At 51.5% G+C, this 25,518-nt stretch overlaps 1 protein-coding gene across 1 annotated transcript in view; it reads left to right on the top strand.

Moving 5' to 3' along the window:
• The first annotated feature begins 13,067 nt into the window (after positions 1 to 13,067).
• Positions 13,068 to 25,518, top strand: part of PODXL (podocalyxin like) — a 58,597-nt gene continuing 46,146 nt past the window's right edge. The window contains exons 1-3 of the mRNA XM_039243078.1: positions 13,068 to 13,112; positions 13,200 to 13,453; positions 13,614 to 13,951. Coding sequence (XP_039099009.1) covers positions 13,068 to 13,112; positions 13,200 to 13,453; positions 13,614 to 13,951 — 637 coding nt within the window. The remainder of the gene's footprint in view (positions 13,113 to 13,199; positions 13,454 to 13,613; positions 13,952 to 25,518) is intronic.

Raw genomic sequence — 25,518 nt, 5'->3', positions numbered from 1 at the left:
CAGAGGGTAGGTGCCTCTGAGGCCAGGCCCAAGGGCCAGAGGGGTCAACCACAGGGAAGGTGAGGGCAGGGGCTCTGAGGTCAGAAGAGTGAGCCTAGGGGGCACCTGGGTGGCTTAGTCGGTTAAGCGTCCGACTTTCGCTTAGGTCATGATCTCGCGTTTGTGGGTTCGAGCCCCACGTGGGGCTCTGTGCTGACTGCCAGCTCGGAGCCTGGAGCCTGTTTCAGTCTGTGACTCCCTCTCTCTCTCTGACCCTCCCCTGCTCACTCTGTCTCTCTCTCTCCTAGAAATAAATAAAACATTTAAAAAAAAAAAAAAAAAGAAGAGCGAGCCTAGGATGGCCAGCGGGGCTGAAGCAGGCCCTCGGACTAAAGCAAGGAGGTAACAGACGGGGAAGAAAAGAAATGCAGATTCGATCCTCACTTTTGAGGAGTTCTTTTTAAGGGCAAACCTGCCACCACCTTCACCAGCAACACCGACCTGCTGTCACCTCCCCAGCACCCTCGCACGCCGTCATTTCTGCCTCTGCACAAGGATGCTTCTGCCCAGCTTGACCTTCCGCCGCTAGCCTCCCGCCCTGCCAAACTCCTGCTTAACCACTGAGATCTGGCTCAAAGGTCCACTCCTCTGAGAAGCCTTCCCAGATGCCTGTCCTCAGGCAGGGGTGGCTACTCCTCCCTGTACTGTCGCACAGTTCTGGAGGCCACAGGTCTGACATCAGGGTGCTGGTAATGTTGATTTTTTATCTTGGGGCTGCGGGGAGCTGCTTCATGCCTGTCTACTGGTGACAGTGGTGATCTGTGACACGTTGCTCCGATCCCTGCCTCTCTCTTCCTACGGCCGCCGTCTTCCCCCACTGTGTCGGTCTTCACTCAGCCTTCTGCTCTTTGTGTCTCTCTCCTCTTAGAAAGACACCAGGCTAATGAGATTGAGGGCCAATCACACTCCAATTTGAACTCCTTTTAATTTATCTGATTACATCTGTAATGACCCTATTTCCAAATAAGTTTGCGTTCTCAGATGCTGAGGGTTAAGGACTTCAACTTTTTAAAAATTTTTCAACATTTTATTTATTTCTGCGAGAGAGAGACAGCATGAGCAAGGGAGGGTCAGAGAGAGAGGGAAACCCAGAATCTGAAACAGGCTCCAGGCTCTGAGCTAGCTGTCAGCACAAAGCCCGACGCGGGGCTTGAACCCACGAACTGTGAGATCACGACCTGCACCGACGTCGGACGCCCAACCAACTGAGCCACCCAGGCGCCCCCACTTCAACGTATTTTTTGTGTAGACACAATCCAATCCATAACACCTGGGTAAACGTAACCTGTGTCCTCCTCTCTGAAATGCATGCAAAGGAGTGCCTTCCTCCCAGTGAGAAGACAGATGAGCTAACGGTACCCTGGCGTGGTACCTAATAAACATTCAAATAGGCAGCTGCTGTGGGTACTATGTTCACAACTGTCTAGCCCACTATGCGTTGACCACATTTTTTTTCCTTTCTTTAAAGTTTATTTATTTATTTGAGAGAGACAGAGAGTGTGTGAGCAGGAGAGGGGTAGAGAGAGGAAGAGAGAGAGAGAAAGAGAGAGAGAATCCCAAGCAAGTTCCACACAATGTTTGTGCTCAACATTTTTGCCTTCTGAATGAGCATCTGCCATTTTGAGGGCAGTGTTAAGATCAAAGGGATGATTTTGACCATCTCTGTTTCCATCAAAGAAAATTTACTGAGGGAACAATTAGGCACTGGTTCAAACTTTCTTGGATAAGTTTTTAATGAGCTCTGGATGCCTAAAAGGTATCTCAGAATTTATTGAATTATTATATCAAAAATACCTCCTCATCATTATCTCAAAAGATCTTCAAATTATTCTCAAAAGCCTTTCTAATGTCTATGAAGGGCAGGGAGAATTATTGTTAATTAATCTTTAAATTAATGCTTATCATAAGGAATGTATCAGTCTTGGGAAGATTTACAAGGCAGAAGTGCCATACTTTTTATGTGCCATGTGTACATTTTATGGCTGATTGGGGCCCTTTGTGTAATCAATATGATTGGTACATTTATGTACATTTGTAAAACGCTTTGGAATATAATTTTATTATTTTAAGTGATTATAAAGGTTTATCGTTCCTTGCTTCTATGACATTTCTAGTCATATCTGCGGTTTTAGATGCCAAGGCCTTACTTAGGCTGTGACCTCCAACTGCCTCATTATTTTTATGAAGAAAATATGATCTACTTTACGATGACTCACTTCATGGTGAGTTTCCAGAGACACAAAGTAGAGGAAAGCGGGTTAATTTTTCTTTAAAACTTAATGCCACCCCACCTCCTCTACTTACCTCCCTGGTCCTCACTCCTTGCCCAGCCCACTCCTGAGTGTAGATTGAATTAACTGAAATAGGACAGGTCTTCAGCCGGTCCTAAGTGGGAGCTGTTTGCAGACAGGGTTTAAGTTTTCTGTTATATTCATCTTGGGGTCCAGTTTCTAAAAAAGCCTGTGTACATAGTGAGCTTTTATTTTTTTAAAAATTTTTAATGTTTTCTTTATTTCTGAGAGAGAAAGAGAGAGAGAGAGGGTGAGCAGGGGAGGGTCAGAGAGAGAGGGAGACACAGAATTCAAAACAGCCTCCAGTCTCTGAGCTAGCTCTCAGCACAGAGCCCGATGTGGGGCCCGAACCCACGAACCCCAAGATCATGACCTGAGCCGAAGTCGAGCACTCAACCGACTGAGCCACCCAGGAGCCCCCATAGTAAGCTTATTAAATGTTGGATTTTAATTGATGGCCTATTATATTTCTGGATATCCCAGCCAAAATCAATTCATAAAATGCATGTTTTACATATGTTACATATTTTAGCTATAATACATATAGCTAATATATTTGTATAGCTGATATATATGTCCTATATACACATATATGTGCAATATTTTATAGCTCAAAGGTTATTTTTTCTGGCACATGTATCAGATCTCTGGGGAAGAGCACAAAAGAGAGGAAGAGTTGGTTGTCTGCAAGGAGGGGAACCCTCTCCTCCAGGACCCCAACTTAGCACGATGTTCTCCCTGGTCCTCAGAATTGCTTGTGCCAGAATCCACCAGTGTTTACCTTTTTTCTTTTCTTTTTTTACAAATAGTTTATTGTCAAGTTGGTTTCCATATAACACCCAATTGTTTACCTTTTTTCTAGCAGAAAGCGTTGGTGGAGCTTCTCAAGGAGCTGCGGGACCCAGTGATGGGTATGAGGCAACACCCTCCCTCTAAAGCAAGGGCAGGGGAAGGGGGAACAGGCTCAGGTGCCACCATTTTTTTTTTAAGTTTGTTGATTTATTTTTTTAGTAATCTCTGCACCCAAACCTGGGCCCAAACTCATGACCCTGAGATCACAAGTTACACACTCTTCCGACTGAGCCGGCCAGGTGCCCCTCAGGCGCCCTCATTGATCGTGGTAAGGCAAGAGCTCCAAGGCTGTGATGAATAAAGTGCCACAGAGAGGAACAGCTCAGTTCAGGCTTGCGGAAGGATGTTTGCAAGCTGAACCTTGAAGAAGAGTGGAAAAGGTTTTCAGTCCGAGGTGCATTGCTTCTGAACAGCAATGGCACAAAGGTTCTGAGCATGCGCAGCCAGCTGTCCCTAACCGGTTGTCCGCCTCTGGGCAAGTTACTGAGTTTGTCTGCTTATCTATAAGATAGGAAACCACCAATTCCTTCCTCACAGGTTTGCAGCGAAAATGAAATAAGACAATGCTTACAAAGCACTTCACACAAGGCCTGGCACAAAATAAGTGCTCAGCAAACCTTAGTTAGCTATGATTATTCGCTTGATGCATGAAGAAGAAAACATCTTTAAGGACTGAGTCCTGGGTGAGAAATCTGGGCAGGTCCGGGCTCGCTGACTTTCCGTGGCCCAAGGAGTCCCCTTGCGATCAGTGCACTTCAGTTCTCAAGTGACATTTTGCTGCCTTGGTGATTTTGGTTTCAAAACTGGAGGAAAAAACTCTTGACAGGCCACTGGAGGCAAATATGGGGGCTGAGCCTGGGGTGTGGGGATGTGGGGTATGGGGCAGAAAGCGGGGGCACCGAGGAGCGAAGTGTGCTCACACAGCAACAGATGAGCACACAAAGGTTAAAGAGGTAATCCTGTCTTCTTTTTTTTTTTTTAAAGATTTAAATTTGTTTTAAGTTTATTTATTTTGAAAGAGAGGGAGCGTGCCTTTGTGTGCATGCGTGAGGGGCAGAGAGGAAGGCACAAAATTCCAAGCAGGCTGTGCATTACCAGCACAGACCCCATCACAGGGCTTGATGCCAGGAACCTCAAGATCATGACCCGAGCTTAGGTCAAGATTCGGAGTCTTCACCAGCTGAGCCACCCAGGTGCCCCAGCAGCCCAGGCTTCTGACCCTGTATGTGGGGGTTGCTCTTAAAAAGGCCTTTTGAGTCATCATAAGGGGAAGGGGGGTGTTCCTTGTGAGGGGTGGTCCCCAGGGACACTTTCTCACTAAACTTAGGCTCAGAGTCTGAACAGTTTTACCAAGGAGGCTTGCGTTCCTGATGGAGTCGGAGGCAAGAACCCTGGGGACAAGGAACTGCCGGATCCTCCCTGAGGGGCAGAGGGACTGAGAGATTCCCTCTCCAGTATGTCTGTAGGGGGGTAGGGCAGGAGTCTGCCTCGTTCAGAATGGACTAGATACAGGGCGCCTTAGCTCTTGACCCTCATGTGCTCCTGTATCCCTCACTACCTCTGGAGGCAGTTACAGAGATTCTCAAAAAGCAGCACAGAGAAGGTGTCCATAAATGGTCCCCCAAGATTTGGAAGTTTAAAAAAAGGCACAGTCTTCAGGCGCTTCATGAGATAATGTGGAGTGTTCATTCCTGGGGTTAAAACCATTTGCCGTGGCCAGTATTAGATACCAACCTGTGCGAAGGCTAGGAGAGACTGAGAAAATAACTCAGTTAAGAAGGGAGGGGGGACATAACTACAAAGAGGGTTATATTTTTCTTTTTTTTAAGACTTTGAAAAAAGTATATTTATCGATTTTGAGAGACTGAGAGCAGGGGAGGGGCAGAGAGTGAGAGAGAGCTAGCGAGCGAGCGAGCAAGAGAGAGAGGGAACCCAAGCATGCTCCAAGTTGTCAGCACAGAGCCTGATTTGGGGCTCGAACTCACCAACTGCCAGATCATGACCTGAGCCGAAAACAAGAATCAGATGCTTAACCAACTGAGCCACCCAGGCGCCCCTTAAGATTTAAGATTAAGTGATCTCTACACCCAAGGTGGGGCTTGAACCCACAGTCCTGAGACCAAGAGTCTCAGGCTCTACTAACTGAGCCAGCCAGGGGCCCCAGAGTGTTACATGTTTCAAAGCTCATCAACAATTTTTGCTTCCAAAATTCTATATCTCTGGAGACAGAAATATATATGTGTGTGTGTTTAAACATATACATATATAAAATCACATATAATATAAAATATAAAAATTACATATATATATTAGAGAGAGAGAAAGAAAGAGAGCACATGCACGTGCAAACAGGGAGGAGGGACAAAAGGAGAAAGAGAGAGAATCTTAAGCAGGCTCCACACTCAGTGTGGCGCCTGATGCAGGGCCTGATCCCACAACCCTGGGATCATGACCTGAGCCAAAATCAAGAGCTGGCTGCTCAACCGACTGAACCACTGAGGTGCCCCCTCCCCGAATTTTTGTTTTTTTTTTAATATAAGCTCTGTACCGAACATGGGACTTGAACTTTCAACCCTGAGATCAAGAGTTGCATGTTCTATCGACTGAGCCAGCCAAGTGCCCCTTGCCCACAAGGTTTTGAATCATCTCTGAAAAGGAGTTAGGGCAGATATTTTTTATCCCAGATAGCAGATCAGGAGACAAACACTTGGAGACTTTCCTGACATCATAAGCAAGTTGATGGTAGAACAAAGAATAGCAATACAACTTTTTAAATCGTCTCTGGAGATGGATTCATGTATCCATCTAGTATTTACCAAGCACCCACTGTGGCCAGGCACAGTACTAGCCTCTGGGGAGGTAAAAGTGAACACAGAGGAAAGGACTGTGGTCTCATAGAGCTCTGAGTGTGGTAAAGGCCAGAACTGCACACACGCAGAGAAAAAAAATCTAGAAATGTACCAACCATCCCTGCTATAAGGAGTCAGGGGAGAACTCCTTACGCTCTGAGTCTCTCTGAACGTTGGGTTTTATTCAAGCCTCTTCACTACATGATTGTCAGGATACCTTCCAATTTGAGCACGCAGGAATTCCCACGCGGCCTCCCCGACAAGAGTTTGTGACTGTACAAAGCGGAAAGTGGGGAGGTTCAGTTTTGTCTTCTGTCCCCACAGCCACCTTTGTGTGGACTTGCCGTCTCTGAGCTGTGGGCTCTGCACAGTCTCCCTGCTGCATACAGAGGCAGATCACACAACCCCAGCTGTGCACTGAGTGTGTAAATGTTATCAACAAGCCCTGGTGACAGGGGAAGAACAATGCTTCAGAGGTTAATGAAGTCATGGGAACCTCCAGGGCCGATCCCAGCCCTGTCCTGTGTCTGTCGTTCATCCATATCTGGGCCAGCTTGTTTATCTTCACGGGTCTGCATCCCTGGCCCTTTGGGTCCCGGCTGGCCTTGCGGTGGTTTTACTCATTCTGTAGCAATGAAGAAGGACACATGGGCGACATACCTTTCCTGGAAACCTAAGGCCAAGAAGCAGAAGGCATATGGGGGTTGGATAAACCTGGGTTTTGTGAATCAAGCTACCAGTTAGAGTGAATAAAAGCCCTTAGACATACCAGTTGACTAACGCAGTTCGGAGGAAGACTCTTGGGAGTGTGGAAGGGAAGAGTTGGGGCGCCGTGGTTTCAAACATTGGGGAATGGTGTAGCAATTCTGAGTTTTGCAGATGGGGCAAGTGGCCCTGAGATGTGATTCAGGGAAAAGTTCTTGCTGTGTTTGACGTGGGGAGGCTAGCAGACGACTGCTCTGGGAATAATGAAGTTTTGGTGACTGAAAACTGGAAGGTAAGTCCATGTCAATGTTTTGAGTTGGGTGGATGTCTTTGGGGAACCAGAGTAGTACGGGTTTTGACAAGTGTGGGCGGGGGTGTGTGGGTGAGCAATCATTTCTTGAGCTGAGAAAAAACACCAGTAGCCTGCTTCATCTGTGTTGTGCATTTTAGATTGCCCCTGGGGTAGGCATCTCATCTTAACCATATTTAAGAAACACAGCAGGTGAAATTATAGTATAATGAATATCACTATTCATTCATGCATTTATTCACTCTCTGAAAAGTATAGTTTTAGTGTGATTTTAAGAGGCGGGCTGCCAGGTTGGAATCCTGACTCCGCTACTTAATAGCTGGGTGATCATAGACCAAGTATTTAATTTCCATAAACCCCTCAGTTTCCTTATCAGAAAAAGTGAAACGAGGCTACGTGTGTAAAACGCTGAGCCCCATGCTAGCATGTGTGGAAAGAATCAACGAACTCCAGGTATTCTTTGTATTGTTTGTGTTATCAAATGCCCACTACTCCACCAGGCTAAATATGGAACACACAAATAAATAAAGTGAGAACCTTGCCCTCAGAGAAAGGACTTGCGGGCTGTATATGTATACAACTATGAAAAAACATTCGAAGTCAGTAAGTCAGGGCGCTAACCCAAGGCAATGGGAACACAGAGGAGATTATGATCTCAGAGGTGGAGGTCAGATCAGAATAGGCTGCACAACATCTGATCCTTCCAACCTGTGACAGGTAGAAATTCCAGGCACAGGAGAAGCAAAAGCAAAAGAGTGAAAATGAGTGGGGGCGCCTGGGAGGCTCAGTCGGTTAAGTGCTCCAATTCAGCTCAGGTCATGATCTTGCGGTTTGTGAGTATAAGCCCCACGTAGGGCTCAGTGGTGACAGCGTAGAGTCCTCTTGAGATTCTCTCTCTCCCACTTGTGCTCACACACACTCCCTCTCTCTCTCAAAATAAATAAATAAGCTAAAAAAATAAAGGGGAGGGTTCTTAAATCTTAAGAAAAAGAGTGAAAATGAGTGTCATAGTTGAATCTAACTCCCTTTCAGTGGGGGAAGGTGGCAAGGTTCGTTGGGGTCAGATCTTGGAAACCTCGAATGCTGTGTTCAGGAATGTGTTCAAGAGGCAAGCAGACAGCAGTTTGAGCAGCTGAGGGATGGAACACCTGATTCTGAGGACAACACTCCAGTGGCAGGGAGAGGTAAGATAGGGGAGGAAGGAGGTGAGGGTGAAAAATGCAGAGCTGGGGACTGCCGAAAGTCAAGGGACAGAGCACGGCCCTTTCCTCAAGGAGCTCAGGGCTCACCAGGAAAATTAGACACATGCGCATCAACACCCAGAGAAGACCCCCATGTACCGAAGATACATCTGTCTTCAGGTGGATGCCAGGGAAACAAGGTTTCTGATTCCTCACCTGCAAAATGGGGTGACGGTAATATACTTACCTTTCCAGATTGTATAAGGATGAAATCACTTTAGGCAAGTGAAGTGTTAGGCACATGCCCAGGATGCAGGCAAAGTTCCACGTTCAAGCGCACATTCTGGCCCTGGTCAGCCTCCAGGGTGGAAGAAGCTGACTGCATTTTGTTTCTATTGCCCAGGGTCAGAGGAATGAGGGGGCGCTCTGGGGCTAAGCAGGACGGGAGATTGAAAGGTAGGTTGGGGCATGTGTGTCATGAAGACAGCCAAATGCATCAGGCCTCTTTTATTTCAATTTAATTAGGACTTGACTCCTATCTCCCTCCCCTGGTTCCATCCCCAGGGCACATCTTTTGTTCCTGCCATGGGACCTATGGCTTTTTGAGTTGAGAGACCAAGGGCGGGGAACACAGATGCATGAATGGGGGTAATCTAGATAGGAAGGCACCAGGTTCTGAAGCCAGCACTGTTTTGTTTTGTTTTGTTTTTTTTAAATATATATATATATATTAAATTTATTTCTAGGAGAGAGAGAGAGAGAGACAGCGTGAGCAGGGGAGGGTCAGAGAGAGAGGGAGTCACAGACTCTGAAACAGGCTCCAGGCTCTGAGCTGGCAGTCAGCACAGAGCCCGACGTGGGGCTCGAACCCACGAACCGCGAGATCATGACCTAAGTGAAAGTCGGACCCTCAACCAACTAAGCCACCCAGGCTCCCCATGAAGCCAGCACTGTTTACCAGCTGTGTGAGTGGGGACAGGTCAGCCTGACTTGCCTGGTCTTTTCTTCCCATGTGACAAGGGTGTTGGCCACTTGCATCTAACATGTCCTGGGCCCCAGGCTCTCTGTGAATCTGAGGTGTTTGGGAATTCCAAGGATCACAGGCGCATGGCTGCAATCGCCGCTGGCACATTGATGGCTCTTCTTTATTTAAAAAAAAAAATTTTTTTTTAACGTTTATTATTGACAAACAGTGAGAGACAGAGCACGAGCAGAGGCGGGGCAGAGAGAGAGGGAGACACAGAATCCAAAGCAGGCTCCAGGCTCTGAGCTGTCAGCACAATCTCTATTTCCAGTCCTTTCCTCAAGTCTGTGCTTCAGTGTCACAGACACAACTTCTTGGGTGTCCCGTGGGTATTCAGAGTCAACATGTTAAAAATCGGACTCATCATTTTCTTCTCCCAAACTTGCTTCTCGTCTTATCTTCTGTATCCTGGTTAGTGACATTCAATCGCAGCACTCAGATAATCTACCCAGTAACCCAAGTGGGAAACCTGGACCCCTGAGCACCTTCCATGGCTTCATGCCCTCAACACATCACACACACCCTGTACCGTGCACCACCTCTACATCCAATGAGTTGCTAATGCCTATAAATTCTGCCCCCTAAATACCTGTAGCATCTGGTCCCTCCTCTTCCCTCCCACCAGTACTGATCTCAGGCCCTTGGGGGACAGGGACAGATGCATTGGCTTCTCAAAGTGCAGTGTGTGACCACCTGCAGCCTCGCATCTGCATTCGGCTTCAGGCAAAATACCTGCCTTTCTCAGCAACTCACTCTACCTGCCTGAAACGTCTTTTGCTCTTTCCCTCTTGAGTCTTACTCCTCCAGTGAAACCCTGTGCCCTCTTCAGGAGCCTTCCCTGACCTCTCTCTCCAGACCAGGCTGAGCCTCTCCTGCTCTGTGCTTTGCGGCTGCTCACAACACTTGCCGCAGCCCCTACTGCACTTCAGCCTGAGGGCAGGGGCTGTGCTGTCCATGTGTGCATGTTCAGCACTGCATAGAATGTGGCACCTTCCGCATGGTAGAGCAAGCAGATAATCACACCTAAGTGCATGACTTTGGGGAGAGGTGCCCAACTTGAACCTCAGCTGATATTCACAGAATCATACAACTGGGTGGAGATAAGGCCCAATCTCATAGGTAAAGTCCAAACCCTTATTTATCTATTCAGCTTTTGTGTTTTGAACACCTTGGAGTCAGGCACCACTGTACTGGGGACTGAGGTTCCAAGATGAAGGAAACACCACTCTGGGGCCCCCAAAGAACTTGGAGGTCAGGGTCAGAAAACCAAGGTAAGGGCATCCTGTGCAGCTTATGAACAGGTGCTATGGCTGCAGGATGGATAAATGTATGCATTTGTGTCTTGTTGGCAGGTGTGGTGGCCGAGGCTCTGTCCCAACCCTCAACTGAGATGTTGTGATGGGAGAATGAAGTCATTTAGTATGAAGATGAAGAGGACTTTACCAAACCTGCACTTAAGAGCAGGGCAGGAACATCACCAAACTGCATGTAGAGCCCATAATCATGTCCCCTGACTTGGACAGGAACCACAGGAAAAATCATTTTAAACCTCGTGCCTGTGTAACAGCTCCTACTTGGCGTTCATGTTTGCATCCAGTAGCTATATCTGTCTCTACATGTATAGCTGTGATGTGATATGCTGATTTGGATGGTCTGAAAACATACAAGTTGAGTAAGAAAGACCCCCCATATTAAGAAGTTTAAAATTTAGGGGAGCTAACTCATGCATGAATATAACTAAAATGTAATAAATCCCAGAAGGATTGTGGAATAGCATTTATTTTTTTTATAATGTTTTTATTTATTTCTGAGAGACACAGCATGAACAGGGGAGGAGCAGAGAGAGAAGGAGATACAGAATCTGAAGCAGGCTCCAGGTTCTGAGCTGTCAGCACAGAGCCTGAAGCGGGGCGCCAGCACACAAACCATGATATCATGACCTGAGACGAAGTCGGACGCTTAACGACTGAGCCAACCAGGCGCCCCTGGAATAGCATGTATAAAGTGCTTTGAGTTTCCACTATAAGCTCAGGTGATCTGGGCCAGCAAGAGCTTATGAGTGGGAACACGCTGCTAAATACGACCAAGGACACAGGCCAGTTACCTGGGGACAGATCTGCTCACTGACCATGGGTGACCCCTAAACCGAGCCAGCCTCAGGCCTCCTTCCTGAAAGTTCCATTGTGCATAAGGTGTGTGTGTTGGGAGGGCGTGGATGCCTGGATGCCTGGGATCCAGAGCATTCTAATTTTGCTGAGTGAATCTTCATGAACAAAGAGCAGGTCCCGCTTCCAAAACCCAGATGTCTGATCTCATTAAAAATTTTTGGTAATCCGGTAATGGGACCGATTACAAACCGTGGGAATTTAAAATGACCCACGTTTTGAAATATACATCCGCCCTGTACAAAACTAACACGTTCCTTTCCTGTTTTTTTTTTTTTTTAGAGAAATTGACTCCCTGAGTACGAAGCACTGTTTAAATCAGAGAACATATAACACTGATATTTTAATTCCCAGTTTTATAAGAGTACTGCTTGGTCTCAAAGAAACAAGCTTTTGTTGACATGGATATTAGGGGAACACTAAAATACACCAAAGATAGTCACACACATCCCACGGTATTTATAGGGAACACCCTCTGTCTTTCCCATATGCAGCGTGGAAAACAGGGTCAGAACGATCCTGCAGAAACTTCCCGAGGAAAACAGCACGGTCAGCGGTTCCCAAGGCTGAGCCCGGCTCCGGCGCTTCCTTCGCTGCTCCAAAGACGCTGTGCCAACCCGCCAGCGCCTGCGCGCAGCCGACACGCAGGGTTTGTGGAGCCCAAGGTCCCTAGAACGGGACTGAGTACTGGGCACCCTCTCTTCCCTCCAAGACCCATCTGACAGACACTCCAGATTATCCGCCCAGGAGTCTAGAGAGCTAAATCCCGGCTGCCCCTGCGCCCTCCCCGCCCAACCTCCAGGGTTAATCACCCCTCCCCCTCCGGTGCGCTTCACCCCACTTCCCCCGCCTGGCGCCGCGGATGCGCCTTCCCCGCAGGGGGTTCCAGGACCTGCATCACCAACGGCCCTGACAGCTCCTGCAAAACACAAAACAACAACAAACCTCGAGGGGGCTCTTCTTTGTTTTTTTCCCTGGGTTAACTCGGTTTTTAGAACACAGCTCCCACCCCCATCCCAAGTAGGCAGATTTCTCTCACCTTCTCATCAGTTGCGGGCCGCTTCATTCTCTGTTCCTGGCCCTGGGCTAAGGGTTCGTCCCCTATTAAATCTAATCGCAAGCCTCTGAGGTGGGTGATGGTGTCCGTATATTACAGATGCAAAAAACCCTGAGGTACCAAGAGTAACTTGCTTAGGGTCTTAGCTACTAATTAGATGGGCACAGCTGCATTAGGAGCCTAAATCCGATTTGACCCCACAGCCCTAAATCTTTATTGCTGTTTTTTCCTACACTGATAATAAAAATAAGAGCTAATACTTATTGAGCAGGCACTGTGCAAAGGATTTCTCCAAACTACTTTCAGAGGCGGGTATGCACTTATCACTTATCGGATCTTGAGCAAATGTCTTAACCTCTTTTTGACTCAATTCCCTGTCTGCAAAATGAGGCTAAAAACATGGCCGCTGTTAAGAGTAATGAAATAATAGTGGTAAAGCCTTGAGAACACAGATGGACACGTATTGATCCCCCAAAAAGTCCTTTTTTTTTTTTTTTTATGGTTGCCATCGCCTCAATTTCACCGGTGAGGAACCTAGACTTGGAGAGATTAAGCAACTAGTTAGCCCGGATTGCTCAGTGCACACTCGGCAGCATGGACTTGCTCGCAAAGTGGTGCGGAACGCGGGCCCGCCCGCAGGTGAGTTGCACCTGGCAGCTGGGAGCCTTGCTTCTCGGGAGTTGGAGCACAGCGCTCTGCTGCCCTGAGGCCTCGAAAGATCCTTAGGCTGGGGGGTCGCCGCGCTTCGGGTGTGGGCGTGCGAGGGCCCTGGAGGTGTCGAAGCACTGCGAGCGACACGCGTGCGCCAGGGCGAGCTCACTAGCGGGCGAGGAGCCGTCCGGCGTCAGGAGCCCCCCAGCCGCCCGGCGCACACACGTTCACCACCCAGCCCGCCCCGGGGCCGCTAGCCCGGAGCCCGCCGCCAGCCCGCGCTCCCCCGCCCGCGGCGCTCCCGGGCGGAGTTTCCTCCTCTGCTCATTGTTCCCGGCCCAGCGCCCGCCCCGCCCCGCCTGCCCCGCTGCAGCCGCCCGCGCGCTCCTGGGCAGGGGGGAGGGTAGGCAGAGGAGGGGGGGAGGAGGAGAGGGGAGGAGGAGGGGGCGGGGACGGGGGCCGGCGCGGACGGGACGAGAGTCGCCGCAGCCGCCGGCCTGGCCCAGCCGCGCAGACACCGCCCGCGACGCAGCCACCCGCCGCTCCGCCGCCTGGCTCCGCGCCTCAGTCCGGATCTGCCGCAGCGGTGGCGAGGAGAGGCAGCTGGAGCGCAACTCGGGAGCCCCGGGTCACCACCCGGCCGCGGGAGCCACAGCCAGGCCTCCCTGAGCGGCGCCCACGCTCTCGCTGTTCGGACGCTCGCACCCGCAGCCACCTGCTCCCGGCCGGAGGCCAGGACACGATGCGCTCCGCGCTGGCGCTCTCCGTGCTGCCGCTCTCGGTGCTGCTGCTGCTGGTGCCGCTGCCGCGGCCTGTCTTTGTAAATGGTGAGTGGTGGCCCGGACTCCGCTGGGACCCCCCCCCACCCCCCCGCCTCGTGCTGGTGTGCCCACAGCCGGGCCGCACTTCGTGGCGGGACCTGGAGCAGCGCCTGTGCGCGCCTCTCGCCCGGGCCACACGGGGAGCCCTGACCTTGAACCATTCACGCCCCTTCCAAACCCGAGAACACTGCAGGTGCCGGGCCCGAGCGCGGATTGTCCCGGGTCTCCGTTCGGGTGGAGTGGGCGGTAGATTGTGCTGGGGCAGACCGCGGGACGACAGCCCGGAATGGGTTTGCGGGCAAAGAGAGCGGGGAGTTGGGGCATCGCCAGGCTCAACGTTTTCGCGGGACCCCCGAGGTCTGGTCACTCTTTCTCTCCGTTTTTGGAAGGGGATGAGCAACGGTATTGTGTAGTTGATTCCAGCAGAACAGCAGGCTGGAAGCTCATGCGGAAGTCCCTGAAGCAGGTGACAAGCCTCCAGTAACAGCTCAGGCGGTGATGTGTTCTGCATTTGCAGCGTGTGCGGTTCAGCCCTCCTGAGCCTGTGCTGGGACAGGTAAAAGGGGAGTAAGTGGGCCCTCCACAGTCTCAGAGTCGCCTAGCTGAGTAGGATCCTTGTCTCCTATGCCACCAGGGAACAGCTCCCTTCTTGGCCATAGCCAGGAAGGTGAGACCCCGCCTGTCTCTTTTATAAACAGGAACTTGTCTCCTGGAACAAGGTTGGGTGCACCTTAGAAACAGCCCTCATATTTTTTCTCAAGGTGAAATGTTACCCTTTTGGGGAGACAGGGGTGGCTGCAGACTCAGCCAAGAAAGTGTCCCAAAGCCCCTGAGAACAGCTGGAGGGAGGTTCAGCCTCAGGAAGGAGATGCGTTTCTTTGTGGCCTGCCTGAGCACATGTCTGCTGGGAGAAAGAGAGGGGGTGGTGCTCCTCCCCTAGGTAGGGCCAGGAAGACTTTGGTGACGGCCCAGCGAGGGAAGGGACCTTGCTGCTGGCAGGCACTGGCATTTGGAGCTGAACTCTTAGGGGGCAGAGTGGGAGGGAATGGCTGTACAGCCTCTTCTCTGCACTGTGTGCACCCTTCGTGGTAGGGGGCTGGGTCTCTGAGGGCAAACAGGTGTGAGACTCCTGCGGTCGGTGGCCCTGAGGCTCCACCAGCGTGGCCTGAAAAAAGGAGAGGGCACTTTCAGTGGGCAAAGGTGTGTGCCCCCAAAGGGTATTTTGTGGTGTGAAGAAGGGTCTGAACAGCTCTGAGGATGGCAGTCACGTCAGATTTGCATACCCTGCTGGGCTGAGAAGATTATGGAGCGGGGGCCACCCCCAGCCCTGCTCTCAGAGCAGCCAGAGTTCAGCATGGGGCTTGACGTGCACCTGTTTGGAGAGAGCTTCTTGGCACCACCTAGAAGGGAGAGGGGCTGTGTCAGGAGGGATAGACTAATTCCTGGGGCTCCAGAGCCTGAAGAGACGGAACTGTGAGGAGAGGCTGGAGGCTGTTCTGCACTAAGAAATGCTCCAGAACCGCCCATGGGAAAAGCTCTCAGCCCAACGCGCTGCTGGCTTCAAGGCTGGGATGGTCTTCCTGGGCATCTGCCCAGCCAGAGCCGATGCCTCTTTCCGGAAGCCCTCCTTAAGCCTAGCACAGGGCAGGGCACGTGGTAAGGGCGTGATCAGTGGTAAACAAATGTGGTGAACAGAGCCATACTCCCATCCCCCCCAGCAAGTCTCTGGGCCTTTCCAAGCCCCCAGTGCCCAATCACTAAAATGCTAGTCCAATATATAATAAAGGGGTAAAAGGAAGTAGTTTGAAACCTGTAAAGCACAAAGGAGTAGTAGTAGTAAAGTTTACTTATTTTGCATGCCGGGGAGGGGCAGAGAGAGAAGAGAGAATCCCAAACAGGCTCCGCACTGTCCATGCAGAACCTCGAACTCGGGAACTGTGAGATCATGACCCAAGCCGTAATCAAGAGTCGGACATTCAACCAATTGAACCATCCAGGCGCCCCTGTTATTATTATCATTATTTTGTATACCTGGAGACAGAAAAGGCTGAGGAGTGCCGGTGTGGTGTTCAGTACACTCCCATAGGGACTCAGTAAGGACTGCTCCATCTCTGCCCTTCCAGGGCGTGGCCACCTGGGCTGCAGTCATCAAGGATGGTGTCAACCCCCCCCCCCGCTGGAATACTTTGATTCTAAACAATAAAGGATTATAATGTGAGTCTTAACAAAGGAATTACCCCTCCCCCCACCCCAGGTCCCCTGCAAGCTTGCTTTATAGAGCTTACCTTTTTTTAATTACAGGTGAATTACATAGCCTACAGCATAAACAGCATTAAACCCAGGGGTTAAACCGAGGGGCCCAACAGTCATTAGACTCCTTTTCAGTGCTTTTGGTTTGATACTCATTTAGTTGAGCCACATGGTGAGCTGCACCTATGGGCCTCAGTTCTCTTATCTATAAGATAGAAGAAAAGAGCAGAGAGCACCTCTGGTTTCATGTTATATAATATTTCTGGGGTTTTCTTTGCCCTTTAGCTGCCGAAGGACAGGCTTTGTATTATCCATCTGATCGAGTGATTCTGAATTCTAGGGAGGGAGAGGCAGCTTGGTGTGGTGGAAATCGCTCCGGGGCACATGGGTGGTTCAGTCAGTTAAGTGGTTCATGAATTTGAGCCCCGTGTCAGGCTCTCTGCTGTCAGCTCAGAGCCTGCATCGGGTCCTCTGTGCTCCCCCTCCACTGCTCCTTCTGTCAAAAATACATAAACATTAAAAAAAAAAAGAAAGAAAGAAAGAAAACAGACTTTGGGTCAGATAGACCCCTGAGACCATAGACAAAATAGTGAACGTCTTTGAGCCTCGGTTTCCCCGGCTGTAAGATGATAACAAAGCTACCTTGCAGGTTGCTCTGAAGGTGGGAGATAACATAGAATGAGCTCGACAGTGTGCCCAACTCACGGTCAGAGCTGAAGTCTTGGCTGTGGTGATTAATAAAGCGTATGAATTGAGAACTTGATCGGTCTGAGGCAACTGAGTGTCAGGATCCTGCTGACGTTTGTGGGTATCAATTGACAGATAGTTGCAAAGACTGAAGTTTTAGGGCCATGAGGTGTGGGAAGATGAGGCGTGTGTAAAAGAAGCGGTAAGATGTGGGTAGGGGCGACCTAGGCCAAGCTTCCTGAAGGAGGTGGGAGTTTATACAGGGATTTTAAGATAAAAAGGGTCAGCGTGGGGTGGGCTGGCTGGGGCTGAATGAATTGCTGGCTGGAGGCGAGACACAGATTGGGTTCTTGAGGTGGTATGAGCTGCAGGAAGGCTTTGGGGAGGAGAGGTGAGTTTGCAGAGCCCAGGGAGAAAGTTCCATGGGAGGAGGTTGGATCATGGTGGGTATTCCTAGCATGGTCCTGCTTGGGCTTGGCTCTGAGGCAAGAGAGAGCAAGCTATAGGGGTTGGGAGCAGACTGGGCTCAGCAGGTGAGGGGGGAAGGGGAGGGGGGAGGTGAGGGGGGAAGGGGAGGGGAGGGGGGCAAAGAGGAGGGGAGGGGGCAGGGGGAGGGGTCACAAAAGCACCTTCGCCGGATCTGTGGGGTGTGTCCCTCCGAGGAGGGGCAGGTGTTGGAGGATGTCCTCTGGCAGTCAGCAGGGCACAGAGGTGGGACAGAGGCATGGATGTCTTGCCACATCTTCCTTTTCCCCAGGCGTGCATGTTGAAAGGGAGCGGAGGGGCTCCTGCTGGTTGGAGTTTGATCCCTCTGCCCTTGGGAAGCCGAGAGATGAAAGGGCTCTCACCTGGTTCGAATTCCTCCGAGCAGGGAAGACTGGAGATTTAACCCTGGATAATTTCTGACCTCAGGTCTCATCTCTGCTGACAAGCCTTCCCTGGTTTCTAGACGGAAACAAATTATGCTCCGGGGTCTGTTTGGGTGTCTCTTCCAGCATGCGGAGAGCCCCTCCAGGGCAGGGGCCCCAGCGGGGCCTGTCGGGGGCCCCAAGCAGCAATGGGCACCGAGCAGTTGCTCAAAATTTTACCTGCACCTTTAACTGAGGGGAGCTGGGGCCTAGGCCTTGCTTTCAGGCTTTCAGAAAGGCAAGTCCTAGGCCAGCTCGTGTCCTGGGCAATGATGGTGGTCGGTGGGCTCTTTCTGCAGCAGCCAGAACTGGCAGGGCCCAACCGGCGGCTGCTGTGTGGACAGCTTGACTAAGCTAAGTTCAAGGCCCTCCACTCCTAAGGGAGGTGGGAGGAGCCCTGTGGACAGCTCACTCACTGCGCTTCCTGGGGGGGGGGCGGGCAGGATCTAGGTGGTCCTCCCCTAGTGAGAGCCTGTGTCTTCACATCCTTGGTGCAGAGGCCCCGGGAGCCCTCTGCAAGTTTGCTGAACGGACCAGCCTGAGCCTTCCTCAGAACTAGAGGCCACGGAGCTCGGCCTCGGCTCTGGGCTCACTTCCTATTTGTGCCTTAGGGTATGAATGCAGGGCTGGGAGCTCAACTGGTGGGTTTTCCTGTCACGTTCTGTTCCCAGGGACATAGGTGGAGTTGCATGGAGTCTCTCTCTTGTCATGGGTCTTGTCAAACAAGGTAGCAGATCTAGGTTTATGACTCTGGGCCACCCAAGCCTCATGACTTGGTGGTATTCTCTCTCTCTCTTTCTTTTCTTTCTCTCTCTCTCTCTCTCTCTTTTTTTTTTTTTTTTTTTGAGAGAGAATCTTAAGCAGGTTCCATGCTCCGTGTGGAGCCCAACACAGGGCTTGATCTCACAATAGTGAGATCATGACCTGAGCCTAAATCAAGAGCTGGACACTTAACTGACTGAGCCACCAGGCGCCCCTGTAGATCTTTTTCTTCTTCTTCTTTTTTTTCCTAATGTTTTTATTTTATTTCTGAGAGAGAGAGAGAGAGAGACAGCATGAGCAGGGGAGGGTCAGAGAGAGGGAGACACAAAATTGGAAACAGCCTCCAGGCTCCGAGCTAGCTGTTGACACAGAGCCCAACGTGGGGCTCGAACCCACGAACCGTGAGATCATGACCTGAGCCAAAGTCGGACGCTTAACCGACTAAGCCACCCAGGCGCCCCGTTGTAGGTCTTCTCTTAAGGAAAGCCTTCAAAAGAATCTACACAGAAGATCTGTCTCAAGGAGCCTCTTCATATTTGCAAAAGCACTTGCCATTAGATTCCTACAAGTAGCTGTACAAAATAGAATTCAGTTGGCAAAGGGTAATTTCCACGCTGCTTCTAAATAACCCAGAAAATCATAGAACACAGACTCCTAGAGCTGGGAAGCCTCCCGGAAATGGTCTTCTGCACCCACTCATTTTTCAGATAAGGGAATGCAGACCAGGGGGTGGGTTCAGTTGCTCGAGTCCTAGTGACTTCCAGTGACGGCACCCAGGAGATGCGTGTGCACGTGTATGCAGCCACAGAGTGCGGTAGCAGGGCTGAGCCTTGTGTGCTACTTCCCCCGGGGCGTTGGAGAACCTCCTTAAAACCCTTTATAGAAAGGATTCCGTTAAGGTGAAAACGCTCTACTGTGTCTAGACTCTGCTCGTCCCTCCACCTTCACGGCACGCTGAGACTTGGAGCTACTTTATTACCCAGGAGTTAGATTCTTCAAAGGTTCTCCCTGCCATGGCAGTGTGCTGGCCACCAGGCTGCCACTCTGTGCCTGTCTGCCTCCCACTGCCTGCGAGCCCCAGCGGTGACGATAGCATCCAGCCTCTGGCATGAGCAGGGTGCTTGTTGGATACCTGGTGTGCAGATTCAGCCCTCCTCACCTGCCCCCCACCCCAATCCCTGGTGTTAGCTTTGGGCTGTGGTCCCATCCTGCACCACTACAGTAATGGCCGGCACAGACCCCCAGCTTTATTTGGCCTCTCGGCCATCCATCCTCTGTCTGTCCCCACCCCTTTCCCTGACAAACCACCGCCACCCTCTCTTCCTTTGTAGCCTTATCCCCCTCGGGTCAGCCACCTTCAACTTCCCTATGGCCAGGGCGCAGGGTGGCACCCTGTCCGCCAATTGTCATGGCCGGAAGCCTGTGTGCCTCAGCCCAGGGGCAAGAGAATTCAGAGGAATGGCCGACTGAGGCTTGCCATGCAGCCCCAGGTTGGGGTGCTGGGAGACGCATGGGCTGACCGGGAGCCTAGACTGTCTGATCGCGAGCCTTTTAGTGCTCTGACTCAGGTCGACATAGAAGGGACACTGGGGAGGCCAGCCCTGGTGAGGAGGGCACTTTGCAGGCCTCATATCCCTTCTAACCCGAAGTTCATGGAGCGCTGTCCAAGGGGACCCTCTGTTCCCGTCCAGTCTGATTCCCATGCTGACTTGCTTTGAACATGCTCCTTGGAGCCACAGTGTTAGCCAGGATAGCACAAGGTTGCCTTGGAATGGCTTTTATCTTACAAACCATTCCAGAGAGGGGAAACTGAGGCATAGCACTGAGGACTTGGAGTAGGTGACAAAACCAGCTTTTCTCCCAAATATCCACGTGCCTCACTCCCTCCTTTCTGTTAGGCACCATCTCAGAGAGGGCTTCTGGGCTGCTTGCATAACCCACCCTCAGCTCCTTACTTACTTGTGTTTTCTCCACAACGCTTATCACCTGATGCATACTCGTTTCTGCCTTTGTGTGTCTCTCCCCTGAGTGGCCTCTGAGTTCCATGAGGACAAGGTCTTCTGTTGTGCAGCGTTGTAGCCATGGTACCTGGGAAATAGTAGAACTGTTTACTGAATGAGTGAGTGAATGAATGAATGAATGAACGAATGAACGAGTGGCAGAGCTGGCTTAGAACCCAAAGACTTGTCTGCTAGTTCTGTGCTGTCCACTTGCAAGGCTCTAACCTGGTTCCAGAAGAAGAGAGGCAGGTGGCCCATGGGACTGGCCCAGGACCTGGGAGGGATGGATGCCTGGGCACGAAGGTGGAGCAGAACTCTTGGAGGTAGGGGTGCTGTGGGAGTTATGGCCTCCTCATAGCTGCTTCTGCTCCTCCCCCCCCCCCCCCCCCCCCCCCNACGAAGGTGGAGCAGAACTCTTGGAGGTAGGGGTGCTGTGGGAGTTATGGCCTCCTCATAGCTGCTTCTGCTCCTCCCCCCCCCCCCCCCACAGAGGACCCTTCTGTTAAAGGTTAGGGCTGCTGGTTGTTAGGACTTGATTTGGCTGCTCTTAGCAACTAACAAATAGCGGCCTGACCAAGACAGAAGCTGTCTGTCACTCACGCGGGGGAAGTTCAGAGGGCTGGTATGGTGGTTCTCTTCTCATCAGCAGCGTGCCGTCTCATGGTCCAAGATGGCTCCTGGGGCCTCGCCTGTCAGGAGAAAAGAACAAGAAGGGTACCTGCCCCAAATCGCACACAGCGCTTCAGTTACATTGGTTGAACAGAGCTTGGTCCTGTGGCCACACCTAGCTGCAAGGGAAGCAGGGACGAATACTTTCCTTAGGGAAGAGTACTTTTTATTTTGGGTACCCATGTACGTGCGCCAGCAGAAATCAGTGGTTCCATTACAAAGAAGTCACAAAGAATGGATATTGGAGTAGGTCACTGGCAAATACTACCACAGAACACCCTGAACACCTTGGGTGTCTCTGCAGCTGCCCGCAAATTTCGTCTTGCCAGTCAGATCGACTCTGCTTGCGTGAAACCCCGGTAGTTGTCCGCCGTGTCCTAAGGCTTTGCCCCCACGGTGGCTGAGCTATTTTCAGCTTCTCTGGTGTCTTTTTGTGGCTCCAGCTTTTTGGTGTACTGATGGAGGGTTTCCTTGTGATGCACTTGGAGCTGCATTAGTGCCTTGGGGACCTCCGATGAGCAGGGCTTCCTCCAGAGCTAGCCCTGGGGGACTTACTTTCCCACACTGTCCTTTGAAGGGAAAAGTATTTCGACACCCTATTCTCCCCTTCCCAGCTCAGCAGGGCAAGTACAGGGCCAAGGGAAGTACTGTCTTAAATGTTTGGTCCACGGGGCGCCTGGGTGGCTCAGTCAGTTAAGGGTCTGACTTCGGCTCTGGTCATGATCTCGTGGCTCATGGGTTCAAGCCCTGAGTCAGGCTCTGCCAACAGCCCAGAGCCTGGAGCCTGCTTTGGATTCTGTGTCTCCCTCTCTTTCTGCCCCTCCACTACTCACACTGTCTCCCTCAAAAATAAGTATTTAAAAAATTAAAATAAATGTTTGGTCCCTGGACACTCCTGAGAGCAGCGGCTGGAGGCCAGTGGCTTCACACCTGGTGGAGGTACTCTGTGGAGCTGCCCTGGGGACCGCCGAGGGGTTGGGATACACACCTGGAGGGAAAGCTAAGAGAAGGCCAATGGAGGGGGTGGACTTTGCATCCCATCCCACTTTGCGCAGCTCTGTTTTTATCTGTTCTGTAGGTTAGGTCTCCACATAAGAATTCCTTCAAGAAAAATTCTGCTGTCAAAGAGAAGAAAAATTTAAATCTCTTGACGTGATGCGCCAGGCTCTGAAGTTAGAAGCATGGAGTTTAGTCGGGGCTTTGGCACTTGCTAGGCTTGTGGTTTCAGATTTGTTCCTTGGCCTCTGTTTCCCTTGCTGTGGAATGGGTATAATGCCTTCTCTGCAAGTGTGGATTACATACGATCACACCGGTGGTGTGCCTGACACATTTTGGTTTTACTTCTTTTACTGGCTTTAGGTCTAGCCCAGTGTGAGGTGTGAGGAAACAGACTCTGCTCCCCCAACCCCCCAGTTCCTGGTTCCCACCTGGTGCTTGTCACTCCATTTCTCCGGGGCACTGCCCTTTCACTTTAGGCTACAAGTCAAAGAGGCTTTCCTGAAGCCACCAAGACCTTGACCTCGGAGCCCCTGAGGTTCTGGCCATCACACTGTGAAATGGAGGGTCACATTCTACCGCTCCTTTTCTGGATCAGTGTCTGTCTGGCTGCTCTTTCTCCACTGCCCTGTCGCGGGCCACAGATCTGAGTATCGCCCTCTAAATAGCTTCCTTCCTCTTCCTCCAACCCTCCCTGACTCTAGCACCAAATTCACCATGGCACCATCCAAACCAGGCAATGAAGACATGGTGGAGGTCTTTATAGCATCTCCCCTTCAGGGAGGAGGGGAAGCAGTCCAGCAGCAAATACAAACCAGAGAACTGAGAATCTCCTCCCAAAGGGGAGATACTTTTAAGTCTGTAAAATGAGCTCGGTCTCAAACTATGCCCAAAGAGAACACCAGTAGGGTCCTTGATGGTAAGAGTTCGGCTCTCAGTAAATGTTTGATAAATGAATAGAAAGTGTGTCATGAATCAAGAGATGCATGATCCAAAAAGTTTGGAAAAAAGGCTGCCGACTCGATTCCCCTTCTTGGGAAATCAATGCATATTATGATCTTAAATGCTCCCACATGCCCCTCACTAAATGGCCTGTGCTTAATTCAGTGTCCTCCAAATGTACTTGAACTGTGGAAACAACCTTTCCTCCTCTTTAGCAGCACCTCCGTGAACCTGGTGGGGGAAATACGGATGTAAAGGTAGAGGGACAGCCTGCCGCCGGTTGCCCAGGACGGAGAGGTAGCCCGGGCCGTCAGACCCGGGGCTAGAACCTGCGCCGGCCTATGTAAAGACATGGACCACTGGGTTTGTGCTTCCAGTCTGGAGCTTTGCTCAAGCAGGACCGTCTGGAAGTGCAAATGTAGCCTTACAGCGCCCTCCTTCCTGAGCGGATTTGTAGGAAACCACGGGGAAGCTCGTGGCCAGAATAAAGGCTGCCCGTACCAGCACGTGTGTGGGGAACAGGGTCTGTACCAGACCGGTGGCCCAGCATGGGTACTTAATAATGGCAGTGTTTCTCAGATAGTTGAAGGCGTTATTAAGAAAATTATGGGTGGGTGTGTTTTTGACATTTGAGCTTTCCACCCAGATGGGGGCAGTTGTGGCTTTGCTGGTTGATTCTGGCTGCTTTTTTCCTATTGTGCCTCTGCTCCTGCTGCTTTGCGGCCTTGTTCCTGACAGCATCACAGTTTCTGTTTTAAATTCAGTCTGAGGCTGTCCCCTTGTTCCTGGGGCTTGGAGAAGGGGATTCCCGAGGCCGTGCTGCTAGCTGGTGCTGCCCAGTGGCTCACCTGGGCAGTGTCGCTTTGTCTTCAGCTCTGGTCAGCGCAGAGCCCCTCCTCCACCTTCAAGCTATCATTTTTCTGGGAGCCAGGGAACCAAGTGGTGGAAAGGGGGTGACTCTTGTTTGATGGGGTCACCAGCTTGCCGTGCTTTCTGAGCTGCTGCAGCACATCTTGCATCCTCACAGTGGCGTGGGGGTTCCATTGCTCAAGCAGATGTAGCTCCACACCCTAGGCATAGGGGGCGCTGCTGAGTAGAGTGTGTCTGGGTCTCAGCCTGTCCACACGCGGCAGCTCTTTGCTATGAGCCCAGTCCCCAGCATGTCCCCTTCTGGCCAGGCCACTGCATCTGGAGACCCCGGAGTCCCACACGGAAGTACTCACCCTGAGGTCATCCTCATTTTCAGCTTCTCAGTGGCCACAGTGGACATTAGAGGGCACGTGCTGTCGACAGTTGGCTCCTGGGGAGAGGCAGGGTGGGAGCTGGTCCACGGGCTCTCGTTCTCCCCTTGGCATCTCGGGAGGTGGCACTTGGCTTTACTGCCAGGCCCGGGGAGACTCTGGGAGGCTGGTCCTGACCTCACAATATCACATCTCTGAATTCATGGGCGCTCTGGGGCAGGCACGGCAGCACACCAGCTAGAGCTGCCCCCGGGGCCTCCTATTACTTAAGCTTTGGTGTACGTAAGTATTTGTGTGTCCGTGTGCATGGGGGTGACGGTGGGCATGGAGCAGATACCCAGGAAGGTGGGTCCTGTGTTGGGTGTTGAATAAAGAGCAGGGGAAAAAAAAGAAAGCGGGTTTGTAAGAGGAAGATGCTCCCTCCCTCCGGGGCCGGGAGTCCTCTGTGTGGGCCTGTTTTCTCATCTGTGGAGGAGGGGCTGGCCCAGGGGGTCTTGAGGACCCTCCTGTGCAGTGGTCTGGAAGGTTCCAGAAACTGTGAGCATAACAGCCCTGGGTTCAAGTGTGTGGATGGGTGTATCTGTGACGGAGGGGCGCTGGGGGTGGCATGCCCAGACTGGGCAGCACTGGTGCTTCGAGTCGCTAGGAGCGGCTGGAGGTGGGAGAGGGAGGGTCCGTGGTGTCCTGACTGTCGCAGGGGGCTCTCAGGGTCCAGCTGGCCTAGGCCCTCTTCCTCTTCGTCTCCCTACAGCTCAGCTGCCTCCTTCCCCCTCTGGTGGCAGGAGGGGAAGCAGGGACTGGAGCCAGGAGCATAGGGGCGTATGCACCCCCCGGGGTAGAGCGCCTGCTTTGGGAGGTGGGCCACAACCTTCTAGAAACCAAAGAAGGTATGACCTGGTGCGCAGAACTCTTGACCATCTGTTTGCCTATTTCTCCCTCATTGGGGTGGGATGAAGTGATGTCCCAGGGCCCTTTAGTTCTGATGTCAAGACCCAGGCACGTTGAGGACAGTGATGTCTGCGTGACTTATGGAGCAAGGGAGGTTCCCAGCCGCCGCAGACTCAGCCACATGTTGGCCCGCGGCTGCTCGGTAGCTCCCTGCCTCTCTGGCCCCTGCT

Source organism: Hyaena hyaena, unplaced genomic scaffold, assembly GCF_003009895.1.
Source record: "Hyaena hyaena isolate Hyena2069 unplaced genomic scaffold, ASM300989v1 scaffold_8, whole genome shotgun sequence".
Lineage (NCBI taxonomy): Eukaryota > Metazoa > Chordata > Mammalia > Carnivora > Hyaenidae > Hyaena > Hyaena hyaena.
Note: the sequence above shows the minus strand (reverse complement) of the source record. Positions and strands in the feature narration are given on the sequence as shown.